Here is a 13820-nt window from a genome sequence, read left to right as displayed (position 1 = left end):
ATGAAGCACCTCAATCAGAGATCTTTTTATGATGGCTCCTGAGAATCCCAATATGGCTTCTTTTGGCGCTCCTACTTGCTGCTCCAAGCTTCTCAGTCACAACCAAACTCTAAACCATGTTAAGAGATACAGAAGGAGAGAGCTAAAGCTCTTGCAAGTGTAAACGTACACACACACACACACACACACACACACACACACATATGGAGGCAAGCCTTCTACTTCTTCTTCTTTTTCTAGCTCAGGATAAGAAGTCTACAAAGCATAAATGGGAAAGTACAACATAAGGGAAACTAGTACAACAGTGTAATGTAAACCACTTGTGAGTGAGCTAGATGGATAAGTGTGCCATCACTCTAGTAAGGAGACCAAATTAATATAGTCCAATTGTATATCATTGACGAAGATATGCATATCCAGCAAGACGCACCAGTGATGATGATTGCCAGTGATAGTTATCCAAGAGTAGTACATATTGAGCTTGGCATCTCAACATGATGGTCCAAATCATATCATCTTGTGTACAGGTGAGGAGAAAACCATTAATAAAGTCCATGGAGACTTTGTTTCCATGGGGAGTCAAGAATAAGTAAGGGAAATGACAAACCATACTGTTTACCATGATGACCCTTAATTTAACACTAGGTTGGTAATGGGACATTTTTATGTCCTGTTAAGTCACCATTTTGCTTAAATTATTTGAAGAGTTTGAAATCAAATTTCTAGGTGCTATATATCCACAAAGTTACCTTATGAGTTGAAAAAAACTTGGCATTTTTTTAGAATTTTAATTTCACCATTAACCTTACTCTTGCACAACATTTCTCAACCTAAACTGTGTGGAAAAGCAGGTCCTGTTTTTGGTTTTTTTTCAAAGTTTTGCAATTATACCACTGTAAAATTCATGTTTGTGAGGTTTAGATTGCCAGACAATTAACCTTAGTAGTCCTCAACATGTTGAGATGCTTCTAGGAAGGTCTAAGTGTTAAAGTTGAAAGTTAGGGGGGCAAGGGGAGAGAGAGAGAGAGAGAGAGAGAGAGAGAACATTGGTCTATTGATGACGAAGACAAAGAGACATGTCTCGTCTATGATGGCAAGCTCTATGCACAGGCGATGGGAGAGTGACAACACCACGTCCTAGACTTTTGTCTTCAAATTCAGAGATTCTCTAGGAATCTTGATCAAAAATTAATGGGATTTTACATCATAGAGACATCAGCTACAAGCGAATTAGCACATGCCACTTCCAAGTAAAATTTAATCCAGGCTTTTACCCTGCTGTGCACAAAGTTATTTAATACTTTAGAAAGGAAAATTTGAACAAGGCAAAAAGCAAAAGAAGAGGGTTGACGCTTTTAAGTCTTAGGATTGCATCTGTAAGGAGAGAAGCCTTGGATGTGAATGATGATGACACATTTTTTTATTTATTTTTGGCAGTACTGACCAATAGGTGAATTGGAATTGAGTTAAACACCAAAAAATTACAAGAAAGTCTCATGCACAACATGTGCCATGAGAGACCACCATATTGTAGACAACCGAAGACATCATCACTAGGGCTTTACAAGGAGCCCCCAAACCCGACGACCTTACATACCAAAAAAAGACATGTCCTGGCTTTTACAAGGAGCCACAACCTTACATACAGCCACCACACATAAAAACCTTGACACGGGACTTTACAGGAGTCCATTACCTGTACAACCTGATAATCAAACATCCGTTTCACGATAGGGGCCCATAGTCCCCATCATCCATGAGAGAGAACCAAGATGCCACCATGTTACTATCCCTGCCATTGACAATAACACGTGCTAGAAGCCAACCCAATCCAACACACTACCAAATCACCAGCATTCCGGAAGCAGCAAAAATAAGAAAACCTTCCAACAAAAACATAAGGAAAACCATCACGTTGCAAAAAGAGGACCATGAGTCTTTAGGCTTTGTAGGTGAGCCAACCACCTTCGAAACCTGGAGCAAAGATACCCAAGGATGTCGTGAGCAGGCTTGTTTCTGCCACCAACAAGCCTGATCTCCTACGATGATTTCACACACGACCCAACATAGAAACCAGTAGGGCCACCACAGTAGGACCAACTGACCTTCATTGCCTCTCTCCTAGGAGAAATGGGTGGAAAGGCCTCCCCCAAATCCCAAAAAGAAGGGAAGCTGCAAGTTGCGAGAGCACTATAAGGGGAGGGCAGCCGGGTAAGGGGACGGCAGCCAACTACCCCCTCCCACTGGGACAATCCCCCATCCTCCAGGCCATGGACAACCACACAAGCTCGAAACCGGTGCAAGATCCCTGATGCTTCCCGTCACAACCGTCTCCCATGAGCACTCCCGACTCTGAGACCCTCAGAGGCAAAGCGAAGAAATCCTGCATGAGCGCAAACCCGCACCTTTTGTTGCTCTCTTAACTTTTGTTTTTGGGGGTGGAGAAATTTTACAGGTACTAGACCTTCATAACAAAGAACCACGAGAATGGATGAGAGCTCTCATCAAAAAATTCCACCCCTAAACAAATGGAAGGTAGATGTGGCCACCCATTCCAAATTACTTCCTGCACATTACAATGCTCATCCTGACCCGACCGTGCTTCTTTTTCTACAAGTAATCCCAGCATGACTTAAACAACAATAAGGATGGTATGGGCACACCTGAAAACCTTGTGGTCCTGGCTCCAAGCTCATGAAAGTGAAGCATCACAAAAAAGAGACAAATTGATAATGATGTTCCAAACAGGCTTAGCATATGACAGCCAAAATGAGATGCTGACTCGAATCTCCTATGTTCCTCGGAAATTCATTTAGTCAAATTGAAAGGTCACCAGGCCTGTTAGATCCACATATAGACAATCAAAATGAGCAACAAATTATTCATGACCATGTATCAAACGGGAACCCTATCCACATAACCCCATTCAGCACCATCCACAAATAGAAGCTATGCAGACATCCGGGCAAGCAAATTGAGGAACTACACTCAAGTAAAGCCCCAAACACATGTAGAGGTTAGCGAGTATAACTGAAGTAGGTTCACATATTCAGTAGTAGACATTGAACCCATATGCCAACGCAAAAAATTGCAGCGTATATGAGCCAGCTAGTAAACATGCCGATCAACGTGGAGACACACACACCACAGCCAGCACCTGTTGTGGGAAACACAAATGCAACTGTTGCGCACAACCTCAGCAGTCAATAGTTACTGTCACTCGCAATCAGCAACACAAGCATACAAACGTTTTGGTCAATGCAGTGATGTTGAAGTCCCAATGGCACGAGTAACAATACCGACATCGGCAATAACCACACCAATTTGACAAGGCACCATGCAAGTGAAAAGCTTGACGGCCAGAGCATGGGATTTATGGTTCAACCCCAAAAACTGCAGGTCTCTCCAAATAGTACACACAATATACAGCGAGCATGATCTGCTGCGGGAAACACAAGTTTAACCATTGCACACAACCTCAGCAATCACAAGAATCGTCACTCGCAATGAGCAGCACAAGCATGCAAATGTCTTGATAAGTGCATGATGAAGCCCAACAACAAAGTAACAAGAGCAACACAAACTCAACAATAACCACGTTCACTCGACAACTCAGCATGCAAGGAGAAAGCTTGATGACTAGAGCATCGGATTTATGGTTCAGTCCCAAGTGCAGCTGCAAGTCTCTCTCCGAATTTCCTTTGAAGCAAAGAGGATTTAGGCCAAATCCTGCCCATACAACTGGGGCTGAGTTAGAGCAGTTTGACCTGCTGTCATGTATCACCACTCATAATACTAGTAGTTGTCATCATATGAGCAATATTCTATCAATTTGTTTGGAAATTAATATCTTTTGAATCCTAGCTCAACCATTCCTGTATAGTTCATCCTTACACGAGCCGCTACTTGTGATGGTAGATTGCTTCACATTGATGGATGAATGCTAATAAAGGAGGAGAAGAAAAAATGAAGGTGTTGCATGTGAGGGTTCCTCGTACCGTGCATCACTTGGAGCTTGCCTTCATCCTTACTGCTCCTATGGCATCTCATCCTACTTCAAATGGGTCTTTCAAAAGGCTTGCATCGGTTATTGCAAAAAAAGCAACAAGAGGGGGGTTGGGCCCTTTAGGTGTAAAGAAGCCTACATCCAAGGTATGCTTCAGAGCTGATCATCCATGCACTATTCACATTGGATGCTATCATCAAGAATTTACAGAGTCCTGAAACCATTAGCGCCGCAATTGTGACATTACCCTTGAAAGGCCATTCATTGCCAAAGACCTTTCCAATATGCAGCGTGCCAATTTCACTTAAACATAGACTCCTCGGGCAGCGGAATCCGTTCTGTAGATGACAGGCATGGCAGTCGAATTCCCACGACTCTTTTCTAAGCCCTGTCGCCATCCTTTAATCTGCGCAATCATGCCGCTTGGGACTCCTTGGACAACACGGAAAAATACGTGCACGCCATGCGCAATATTGCAAGAATGCGCAGAGAGAGAGAGAGAGAGAGAGAGAGATGCGGTACTGAGCTCTGCCAACTATCCTGCCCACGTTTCGTCCTCTCTTGCAAAGGCTCTAAAAACGTGCCCTAAATTCTAACCGTCCACGTGGACATCATCCGCGAAAGAACGCCCAATCCAGCCCAATAGTAAGGCCTTTCTCGAGCAGGCCAAAAAAAGCCAACACACAAAAAAAGCTTCACCCTTGCATGTGGATGTGGTTGAGAACAAAGAAAGGAATGGCCTTAATCGAGCTTATCCTTGTAGTAAGCTTTTCTGCACCTTCGACAAGTAGCCTTGCAGCACCTTCTATCGTCATCTTTTTGATGGGAGAGTTCGTCTCCCAAGCAACAAAGCTGTGCGCTGATTTGAGTGTAGAGAGAGAGAGAGAGAGAGAGAGAGAGAGAGAGGGAGAGAGAGAGAGAGTGTGAAAAGTTGTGCGCTGAATTTTGCAAAGAGAGAGAGAGAGAGAGAGAGAGAGAGCGCAAGGACAAACTTGAAGGGTCCCTGTTTTTGGCCTGCCCAAAGGGCAAAGGCTATAGCGATGCTTTCTCTTTTTGCTGACTAAAATATAAAAAATTTGAATTGTATTTTTAAGCATTTTTTGATAGGCAAAAGATGTTGATTGGTTGAAATTGGTAGTGGACACTCATTCAAATGAAGAGTGTGTAACTTTAATGATGAACTTCTTTAATTTACTCTCTTGGTGATTTGGTAGTGGAGCACTAGTGTGGTAGTGGGGGTTGCTACTAGCACTGTTGAGTGTGGGCTCTCGGGCTGCGAGCACTGTTGAGTGTGGGGCCTGGGCTCTCTTTCTCTCTCAACTTTTTCTTCTTCTCCTTCTTTGTGGTCATGGCTATGGTTGCAACGACCTTCCTTCACCCCATTTGTGAAATCGCAGCTCTTCTACTTCTCGATCTTCTAGCTTGTTCTTTCCACACTCACAAGAGTGTGTGTATGAATTCCATGGAGAAAGACACGTATCCTGACACTGCTGGCCAACTGCAACTCATCATGATGGTCATGGCCCATGGGCTATAGCTTGGGGCTCCCTCCACAGAGCAAAGACCAACTCAGCTGCCCGAACGTGGGCAGCTTAGGCTCTCCCCTCGGTCTCCCTCGCACTCAAGCTGCTAGCAACAAATTATGTTTGCACTCAGCGCCCTGCCTGCATACACCTCTTCCTCTGCTACTGCTCTCCCAGAACCTCAACGACCTCCCACGTCCTTCGATCGCTCTATTCTCCCTTCATCATCCGTTGCCTTGGCACCCCTTTGTGATCCCTCTGTAAATGGCCCCTGAGGTTGTGCAAGGGCTAGAGCAGGACCCACCTCCAACATATTCTCACAGTAGTGGAGGTGTTGCAAGGCCGGCCTCATTTTTTCAAGCTGAGGAACTCGCAACAGAGCAACTTTTAGCTGTTAAGGCTGATATTGAGCAGGTCATAAAACTGTTACCGAATTAGAGCAATGCCTCTTTGAAAAAGCCATACGAGTATCGCCCACAACTGCATGCTCGCAGGGCAATTTTACGCTTGCAATTAAGGTAGCATTCAGACTGCTTGCAAAACAAATAGAGATAGGGGCATGTTGACTCTCGGGCCCTCGCAAATTTGCGAAAGCAAGAGGGAGGAGTTCCCAGACCCACCCCCTTGGAAGTAAGGTATGTCCATCTTCTTTTGCAGCTCAGAAGATGTACTTGCATTGAGTTTCTGAGTTGCCTCACGAAGACACATCAAGATGACAACAATCGTAGATTTGTTTCTATCATATGCGCTTCGTGAGGTGTGAATGGTAGGGGAAGAACTCAGCTCAAGCTTCAAAGGTGCAGTCTAAATGAAATGCAGCTCAAACATCAAGGTTGGCATTGCCCACAAGCTTTGTGATGTGCTTGGCATGAACTTCTTTAAGACTGTACCTTAAATACATTCTAGTCTAAGAGCTTCTGCAATTATACAAATTACAAAGGCAAGAAAGAGTGCCCATGACAGAACTCTCGTCTCCTTTTGGTTCATTCCCTTTTCTAATGTCATGCTGACCTCGTTATACATTGTTGATTGAAATGCAGAGTTTGCTGAATACTGCCATAGAGGAACATCAGTTGTTCCAATATCTAATCTACATCGTTAGCATGTTCGAGGATGATTTCTATGCTCCCTGAGCTTTTTCTCATGAGAACATTGACCAAGTTTGTGAATTTAACTTGTGGTATGAATAAGTTGTATTTATGATTCTGTCTCTGTCCCGTTAGTGAATTTGACATGTGACATCACAAAATTGTGGTGATGATTTTGCTTGGGTTCTTTGATGAAAGATAATCTCTCGATAATATTTTGATCATGTTCCATGATTCACGCAAGGTGGAAATGCGAGGCTGGATACACTAAAATCCAATAACATATGGGAGTTACCTATTAAGAACTAGATGAGAATTTTAGGCAAGCTTAGGTAGCTACTTCATACGACTCGACTCTTGTTACATAGAGCAAATCTTTTGATTGGTTGTTAGAAAAAGCATCACAGCTTCAATTGATTTCTGAGCTATAATAGATTTATCATAATTTATTAGGGCTTTCGCACTTTGTGAGTGAATCTCCTTCAGACTCAACATGCTTCATTTGTGGACTCCTCTTACTAATGATGATGATGTGTTGTAGTGTCATATGTTCTCCACCCTAGGTAGCTTTAGGAGTGTTGCCATGTGCAAGCTATAGGTTTGTATGTTGTATGTCTTTGCTCAGCATCGCTTGCATTGAAGTGCTGGCTGCAATCGCAGGTGACACCCTACTACTTGGCACTGTGGGGCTTCCACCTGGTGCTATTATAACATGCTTTGTATCTCGTCCTGACACGAAGTTGCTAGTTGCATCTACAAAGGTTTGCAGTGCATACCCTCTTCCCAAGCAAGCTGCAACCATCGTGGCTTTGTTGTGGCAACCAAGACAAACTTTGTCATGATAAATTTTATCAAGCCTCAAGTAGTGCAGTGGATTGATTGCAAAAATAAACTTTACCTACATAAATAAGTTTTATACTTAGGCTTTTGCTCTCTTTGTAGCATCATTCTTTCTCTATGATTATTCCCTCCCAACATTTAGGGTTCCAGCTTGGTAGAGTTTCCTAAAGATGGTCAGTGTCTCTATTGAACCTCAATTTCCAAGTCAGTCTCTCTCTCTCAGTCTCTCTCTCTCTCTCTCTCTCTCTCTCTCTAATGTAGGTGATAGCACGATAGAGGTGCGTTGCATTCATCATGCATAAGCTAGTGCCTAATTTTAGGAGCCTCAGATTTGATGTTTCTTTGCTTAATAAGATGGCAAGAGCTTTGTTGTATGTATCGCCCTTCATATTTTTCTTTTAAATGGGAATTGCTACTACCTTGTCTTTGTACTTAAGTTTGCCAAGGGGGACCCATGTAGTCCAAGGTGCAAATCTAAACACAAAAATGAAAATGTCAAAAATGGTGTTTGTTTATGTGCCGGCTCATAATAAGGTTTCCCTCACAAGGGATGCTTGGAAATTGGAAAAATGTAACCAAATCAAAAGAGGGGCAAGTGATATGTTGCAAGTCTATGTTTACAAGAGTAAAGTTGAAACAATGAGCATCAAATTTATCGAGTACTAGCTAGTTTTGGCAATGGATTTGACTTTGTTATTCATCTTATAGCTTGTGCAATTGTAGTGTTCTCATAGCACTAACCTAAAACATTGTGTTTAAAACTCCCCCTATTACCTCCAAAATTGTGTGGTTTTCAATAAGGGTATGCCTAGTGATTCATCACCTTGTATGGCAGGCCTTGTGATTTTATCACTTGTTATGTCAATATTTTGACAATAAAACTTTTGAAAGTTTCCCGGTTTTACACCACACTCCAATAATGGGATGGCCCCCTTTTCAAAGACGGATGAGTCATGACCCTTGTTCGGGAAAAAACATTTTTCCAAACATACAAAATTCCAAACAAGAGGAAATTTGAGAAAATTAGGCTACTTTTTCAGGTTTTTACACTATTTTTCTCGAACACTGATCATGACCCTCCAAATCTGTGATAGGATTTGACGCCCATCTGCCCTTCTTAAGGCATTTTTCGATCGTATGAAGGCCAAAGTTTTTTTGAGTCTGTCATTGGAAGGGCTTGTTCAAAAATTATCCTTCTATAGAGAGGGGTGAAAAAATAGAATACATGTCAATGGAAGAGCTAAATAAAAAACATTTTATATATATTAATGCTCATTTACAATATCTATATGTATATTGGTTATACTCATTGACATAATATATTACCTTGCCTTGTAAATTATGCTAAACTTTCTCATTGGAAGGGCAAACTCAAAATAGACCCTTCTATAGGGAAAGATGTATTTTTCTACAACCCATCTTTTGAAAGAATAGGTTGCCCTTCAAATCCTAACACTTTACTGTCCAAATATAAAAATAATTAAGCTCCCCTGTTTGCACGGTCATGACAATGTGCTACTAGCCCCCATTTCTTTTACACAAGATTTCATCCAATCACGTCGTACTCTCTGTCAGAGGCGCCATTGCAGCCAATGCTTTTGTCCTTGAATACCCCTCTTGTCGTCTCACTACTAGCCCCCATTTCTTTTACACAAGATTTCATCGAATCACGTCGTACTCTCTATTAGAGGCGCCATTGCAGCCAATGCTTTTGGTGCAGATTGCCCTTCACCCCAGCTACATTTTTCGCCGCCCAAATCATGAAATCGAGCAGCAGGCAAAAGACGCGCCCGGAGCGAGCTTATATGTCTTTAATCTGGGGGTTTTACCCTAAATCTTGTGTCTCTTTTCCTTTTCTCTTAGATGCAAGCTCTAAATCTACTCGGAATTGCGCAAATTGAGCCAGATATACGTTGGGACCCGATTTTTCCCTTGCAGCGGATCCGATCCGAGGGCCTCTTGCTCTCTCTCAGACTGCGATGAAACTGAGAGAAATAGAGGTTCTTAAAAAGAGATGTACTTGACACTACCTTCGTGAAGGCCAGAGGGATTTTCCAGCACATCTGCAGTGTCAATCTATGAGAGAGAGAGAGAGAGAGAGAGAGAGAGAGAGAGAGAGAGAGAGAGAGAGAGAGAGTTATGAAGAAGTCCATTTTTGATGTATGTAGTATGGAAAAACTAATACATTCAGTGGAAAATGTGATTACCGTTATTAGCCCCTTTTTTTAGCTTTTTATAGAAATCCTTCCTCGATATCTACTATGCTGCATGTCCACAATAACGTACTTGTACCTGTTCGATGTGTCATGGAATTGAATGTTTAACTTGCGATTTTTCGTCTCCCTCGGATCAGATGGAACAAATCAAAGGTAACAAATTCTCCTCATTATCTTCATTTCAAAAGACAAACCTTGTCCCTCTAATAAAGAGGAAAAGCATAAGGCCCCCTTCAACACTGAAAGGGATAAAAGTGGCGGGGGAAATGCACATTCCCTACGGTATTATAAACAATGTGGAGAACCGTTCTAGCTTCACGCCATACTCACATACTGGGAAGCGTGAAATTAAAATAAATAGTCACAAAGATACTACAGAATCTTTTGCAACTTCCTGAGGGCACGCCGGTCCCCTCCCATACCTAATTCCCATTGCCATTGCTGGTAGAGAGAGAGAGAGATAGTTTCCTACGATGTTAAAACAATCTTCTTCTTCTTCTGCTTTACTTTTCGCACGGAGAGAGAGAGAGAGAGAGAGAGAGAGAGAGAGAGAGAGAGAATCTGAATGGATTCTCCTTTCAATTTCTTTTACAAAATGGGTATCACATACTTATGTATGGTCTTTTCCCACAATACACATGCATTTTGTGCACGGGGTGCCTCCACAAAACACATGCATTCTGTGCATGTGGTCTTCGTGGCTTCATTATCTACACAATCTTCTGACACATATTTTGTTTTCAACTACGGCACTTTCCCCATGACATCAACCATTATGTGGTGGTTGGGTACATCAGCCGCCATTTGTGTACATGTTTGTCAAAGCAACCCACTCTTCAATGGTTGTCGGTCAATAGTGGTGCACGTTGCTATTCAAGTCTGAATTTGAGTTTGTTTTTGTTGTGGATTATTTGCATACTCCTTAAGTGTAGAAAAGTCTCGTTGCTTTGACATCAATTGTCTCCTCGATTGCAAATGTCGTGGCTTTCCATTCACACCTCTACATCCCGTTGACATCAATTGTCTGCTCGATTACAAGTGCCATCTTTGGATCCATACCGTAACATGGAACAAGAACCATGATGAAACACACATGTTCGGGATCAGTTGTACACTCGCTTGCAAGTCTCGTGCAAAATTGTAATCACATTTTCAATACTGCATCATCCATAATTTTATATGTTAAATCACCAACACCATATATCATTTCACGTACGTTGGCATCGGTCATCGTTTTGCTCTCACACGCCCACATGCTTTTATTACAAACTTCTTGGAGACTAGACTTCCATGAGCATACTCCCCCATCAGTCGTTATCCTTGTCTTCAGCTGTCATAAAAGATAATATCTAGCTTTACCAAATGATTTTCTTATATTAAACTGATCACTTAATATAGAAAGATAAAAGGGGAACAAGAGTTAGGATATAGATATGTGCTTCTAGACCTATCTCAACAGGGGACCAAAAGGAGAAATGCTTGCATCTCACTAGAGATCCAAAAGAAGATGGTCTACCAAAGAGCAATGTGCAATAAGGGCTTCTAGATTTACCTCCGCACGGGACCAAGAGGAGAGATGGTTACATCTCAATAGGGGTCCAAAAAGAGGTAGTCTATCAAAGAGAAACGTGCATTTAATGGAGCTTAAAAGACCTTAGGGTTAGCTTCATTAAAGACCTCCAAAAATTAGTGTTAAAAAGTCATTTGACCTTATGCAAGCTAGGGCTAGCCTCGAGGTGGGGATCCTACCCAAGCATGAGGTGCTAATATGCTTAAAGTGATTGTGGGAATCTTGTCCAAACGTTGAGGTGATTTTTATGGTTAAATGACTAAGGTTTTTGAAATGTTAAATTCAAAGATAAATTCTCAAGAGACATAAACGTTTCCATGCTTGATTGACTAAGGTTTGAAGTATTCAATTCAAACCAAGTGACTTAAGAAGCATAAAAGACACATGGTTGATTGATTAAGTGCTTAAAGTATTCAAATTAAACCAAATGACTTAAGAAGCATAAAACACACATGTACAAAAATTCTCAGCATGTGGCCCTCATGATGTGCTTGAATCCTATTGGATAGGCTTTAAAGGTGTCCAATGAGAATTTAGATGCATAAATGATTAAGTTCTTTCACTCAAAGAGGAAAAAGAGAACACATGTCCCAAATATGATACAATTAAATATTACTAGAGAGAGAGAGAGAGAGGTGTGGACCAAGCATGAGAGGGGGGTATACTCACCCATACACATACACACATTCTCTCATTGTGTGGAGTGCAAAGTGCAAGAGCTCCATCTCCTTCTCCAAGCTTGTTGATAAGTGAAGAGCCTACAGCAATACTCTTGGCTATGGAATGCAAATCCAACCAAGAGCCATGCTTCAATGCTTAAGATTTCCATCTTCTTCATCTTTGTTACTATGCTATTATGCTATGCTAAGCAAGAAGAGTGATGATAAGTGAGGAACTATTTCTTTCTCCTATGAATGATTCTTCTTCCTCTTCCCTACCCCCTTGGAGGGGGACCGGCTCCTAGTAAATCTGGTCCTCAACTATTGTCATGTTCTCTAATAATCTCTCTCTTGTAAAAGTATTGTTCATGCCAAGCTAATTAAGTACTATGTTTATGATGCTACCATCAATTGAGTTCACCCACTATGTTCTCATAGTAATCTCACAAAAATGCTCACTCTAATTCTCTTAATTCCGCAACTCTAAAAGTTCATAGGCCATTTTCATTACATTGGTATCAGAGCATTTGGTTTCTCTTTTCTTGCTTAAGAATAGAGGTCCTTAAGTAGCCTATTAATGATTAATTTTAATTATACTAGGATAAGTGGGACTGGGATCTATTATCGCTTTTGTTGAGCCCACTATGTCGGATATGGTGTACACCTCGGGAGCTTTGGTCTTAATAATGGGGTCTTTTTAGACTTGCCTACGGCTTTACCATTATTGAGGCATAAGAAGTCCGAAAGGAGCCCCTCGGCATTTCTACTATGTTAGACCCACTCCACTACTCTCTATAAATAACCAATTCGAGTTGTGGGTGTAGATACTTAAGTGCTTATTTTAATAGGCTAAAAGGAGTAGTAACTAAGGTTTTGAATTGCCAAAGAATACACTAAGTGAACACATAAGTATAATTAGCAAGGCTGACAATAACCAAGAGAGCAAAATAAACATTGATAACTTTGATTTTTCACATGAAGGTTCTAATGATGATGCCCCCATGTTTATCAATTATCTTGTTACTAGGTTGCATCAAGCTATGGGCAACCTTACTTTGCAAGCCGAAGTTACTCAACAACTTCGTGCTTATGGGATTTCCCTTCCTCTCCTCTCCAAGAGGAGAGATAGCTTAGGAGGCATCTTGATGAGACCCCCAAAAGAAGACTCTCTCCCATACGAGAGGAGGAATCCAAAAAACAAGAAAGTAATGAATCCCTAAGTTCCTCTGAAGATGTGGCTCCACGAAGACGGCGGTCTAGATGATCGCCAACTCCTTCCATGAGGAAACAGTCAACATGCAATCCTTCTCCTTGTCACTCCAAAAGGGAAGAGAGGAAACAAAGGAAGAAAAGGTCAAGAAAGAGGTCACCCTCTTCTCCTTCTTCTTCACCTTTCTCCTCTCCCAACGAAAGCTATGGCTATTCTCCTAGAGAATACAAGAGGGGAGGACATCGCAAATCATACCCTACATGGCGAAGATCACAAAAGCTCAAGAAGTTCAAAGAGGGAGGAAAGAGTATCTCTTTTCTCAGTTATGATGGAACCTTTGGTTCCACTGACAAAGTACTGGCCTTCATCCAGCAATTTGATGCGGCCTTTGGAGACGAGGGCTTCACGGATTCCTCCAAGCTACGCCATGTAGCTATGCACTTCCAAAAATCGGCTCTTCAATGGTGGGCTAGCCTTCATGGCAACGGTGAAGCCCCAAAGACATGGAAAACTCTACGAGTTTCCGTCATGAAGCAATTCCTTGCAAGCGATGCAAAGGACCAAGTGCTTACCAAATGGTGGAGTTTGAAGCTACTCTTCAATGAGTCTATCCACAAATATGTAAACAAGTTTTGGGATTTACATCTCAAAGCTATAGTCGTTCAAAGGATAGACTTCGCCAAACAGAAGCAACAATTTTGTGCCGTA

At 41.8% G+C, this 13820-nt stretch overlaps 1 protein-coding gene across 1 annotated transcript; it reads right to left on the bottom strand.

The window, feature by feature from the left end:
• Positions 1 to 1447: 1447 nt before the first annotated feature.
• Positions 1448 to 4555, bottom strand: LOC147465636 (uncharacterized). The gene is made up of 3 exons (XM_086512007.1): positions 2664 to 4555; positions 2465 to 2566; positions 1448 to 2383 (listed from the first exon to the last, which is right to left on the bottom strand). The coding sequence occupies exons 1-3, from the start codon at positions 2694 to 2696 to the stop codon at positions 2231 to 2233; spliced, it is 288 nt and encodes a 95-aa protein (XP_086368133.1). The 5' UTR covers positions 2697 to 4555; the 3' UTR covers positions 1448 to 2230.
• Between the last annotated feature and the right edge of the window lie 9265 nt (positions 4556 to 13820).

Source organism: Adiantum capillus-veneris, chromosome 1 (genome assembly GCF_014529385.1).
Source record: "Adiantum capillus-veneris isolate H3 chromosome 1, ASM1452938v2, whole genome shotgun sequence".
Lineage (NCBI taxonomy): Eukaryota > Viridiplantae > Streptophyta > Polypodiopsida > Polypodiales > Pteridaceae > Adiantum > Adiantum capillus-veneris.
The sequence above is the reverse complement of the archived record's forward strand: the minus strand, read 5'-3'. Positions and strand labels throughout refer to the sequence as shown.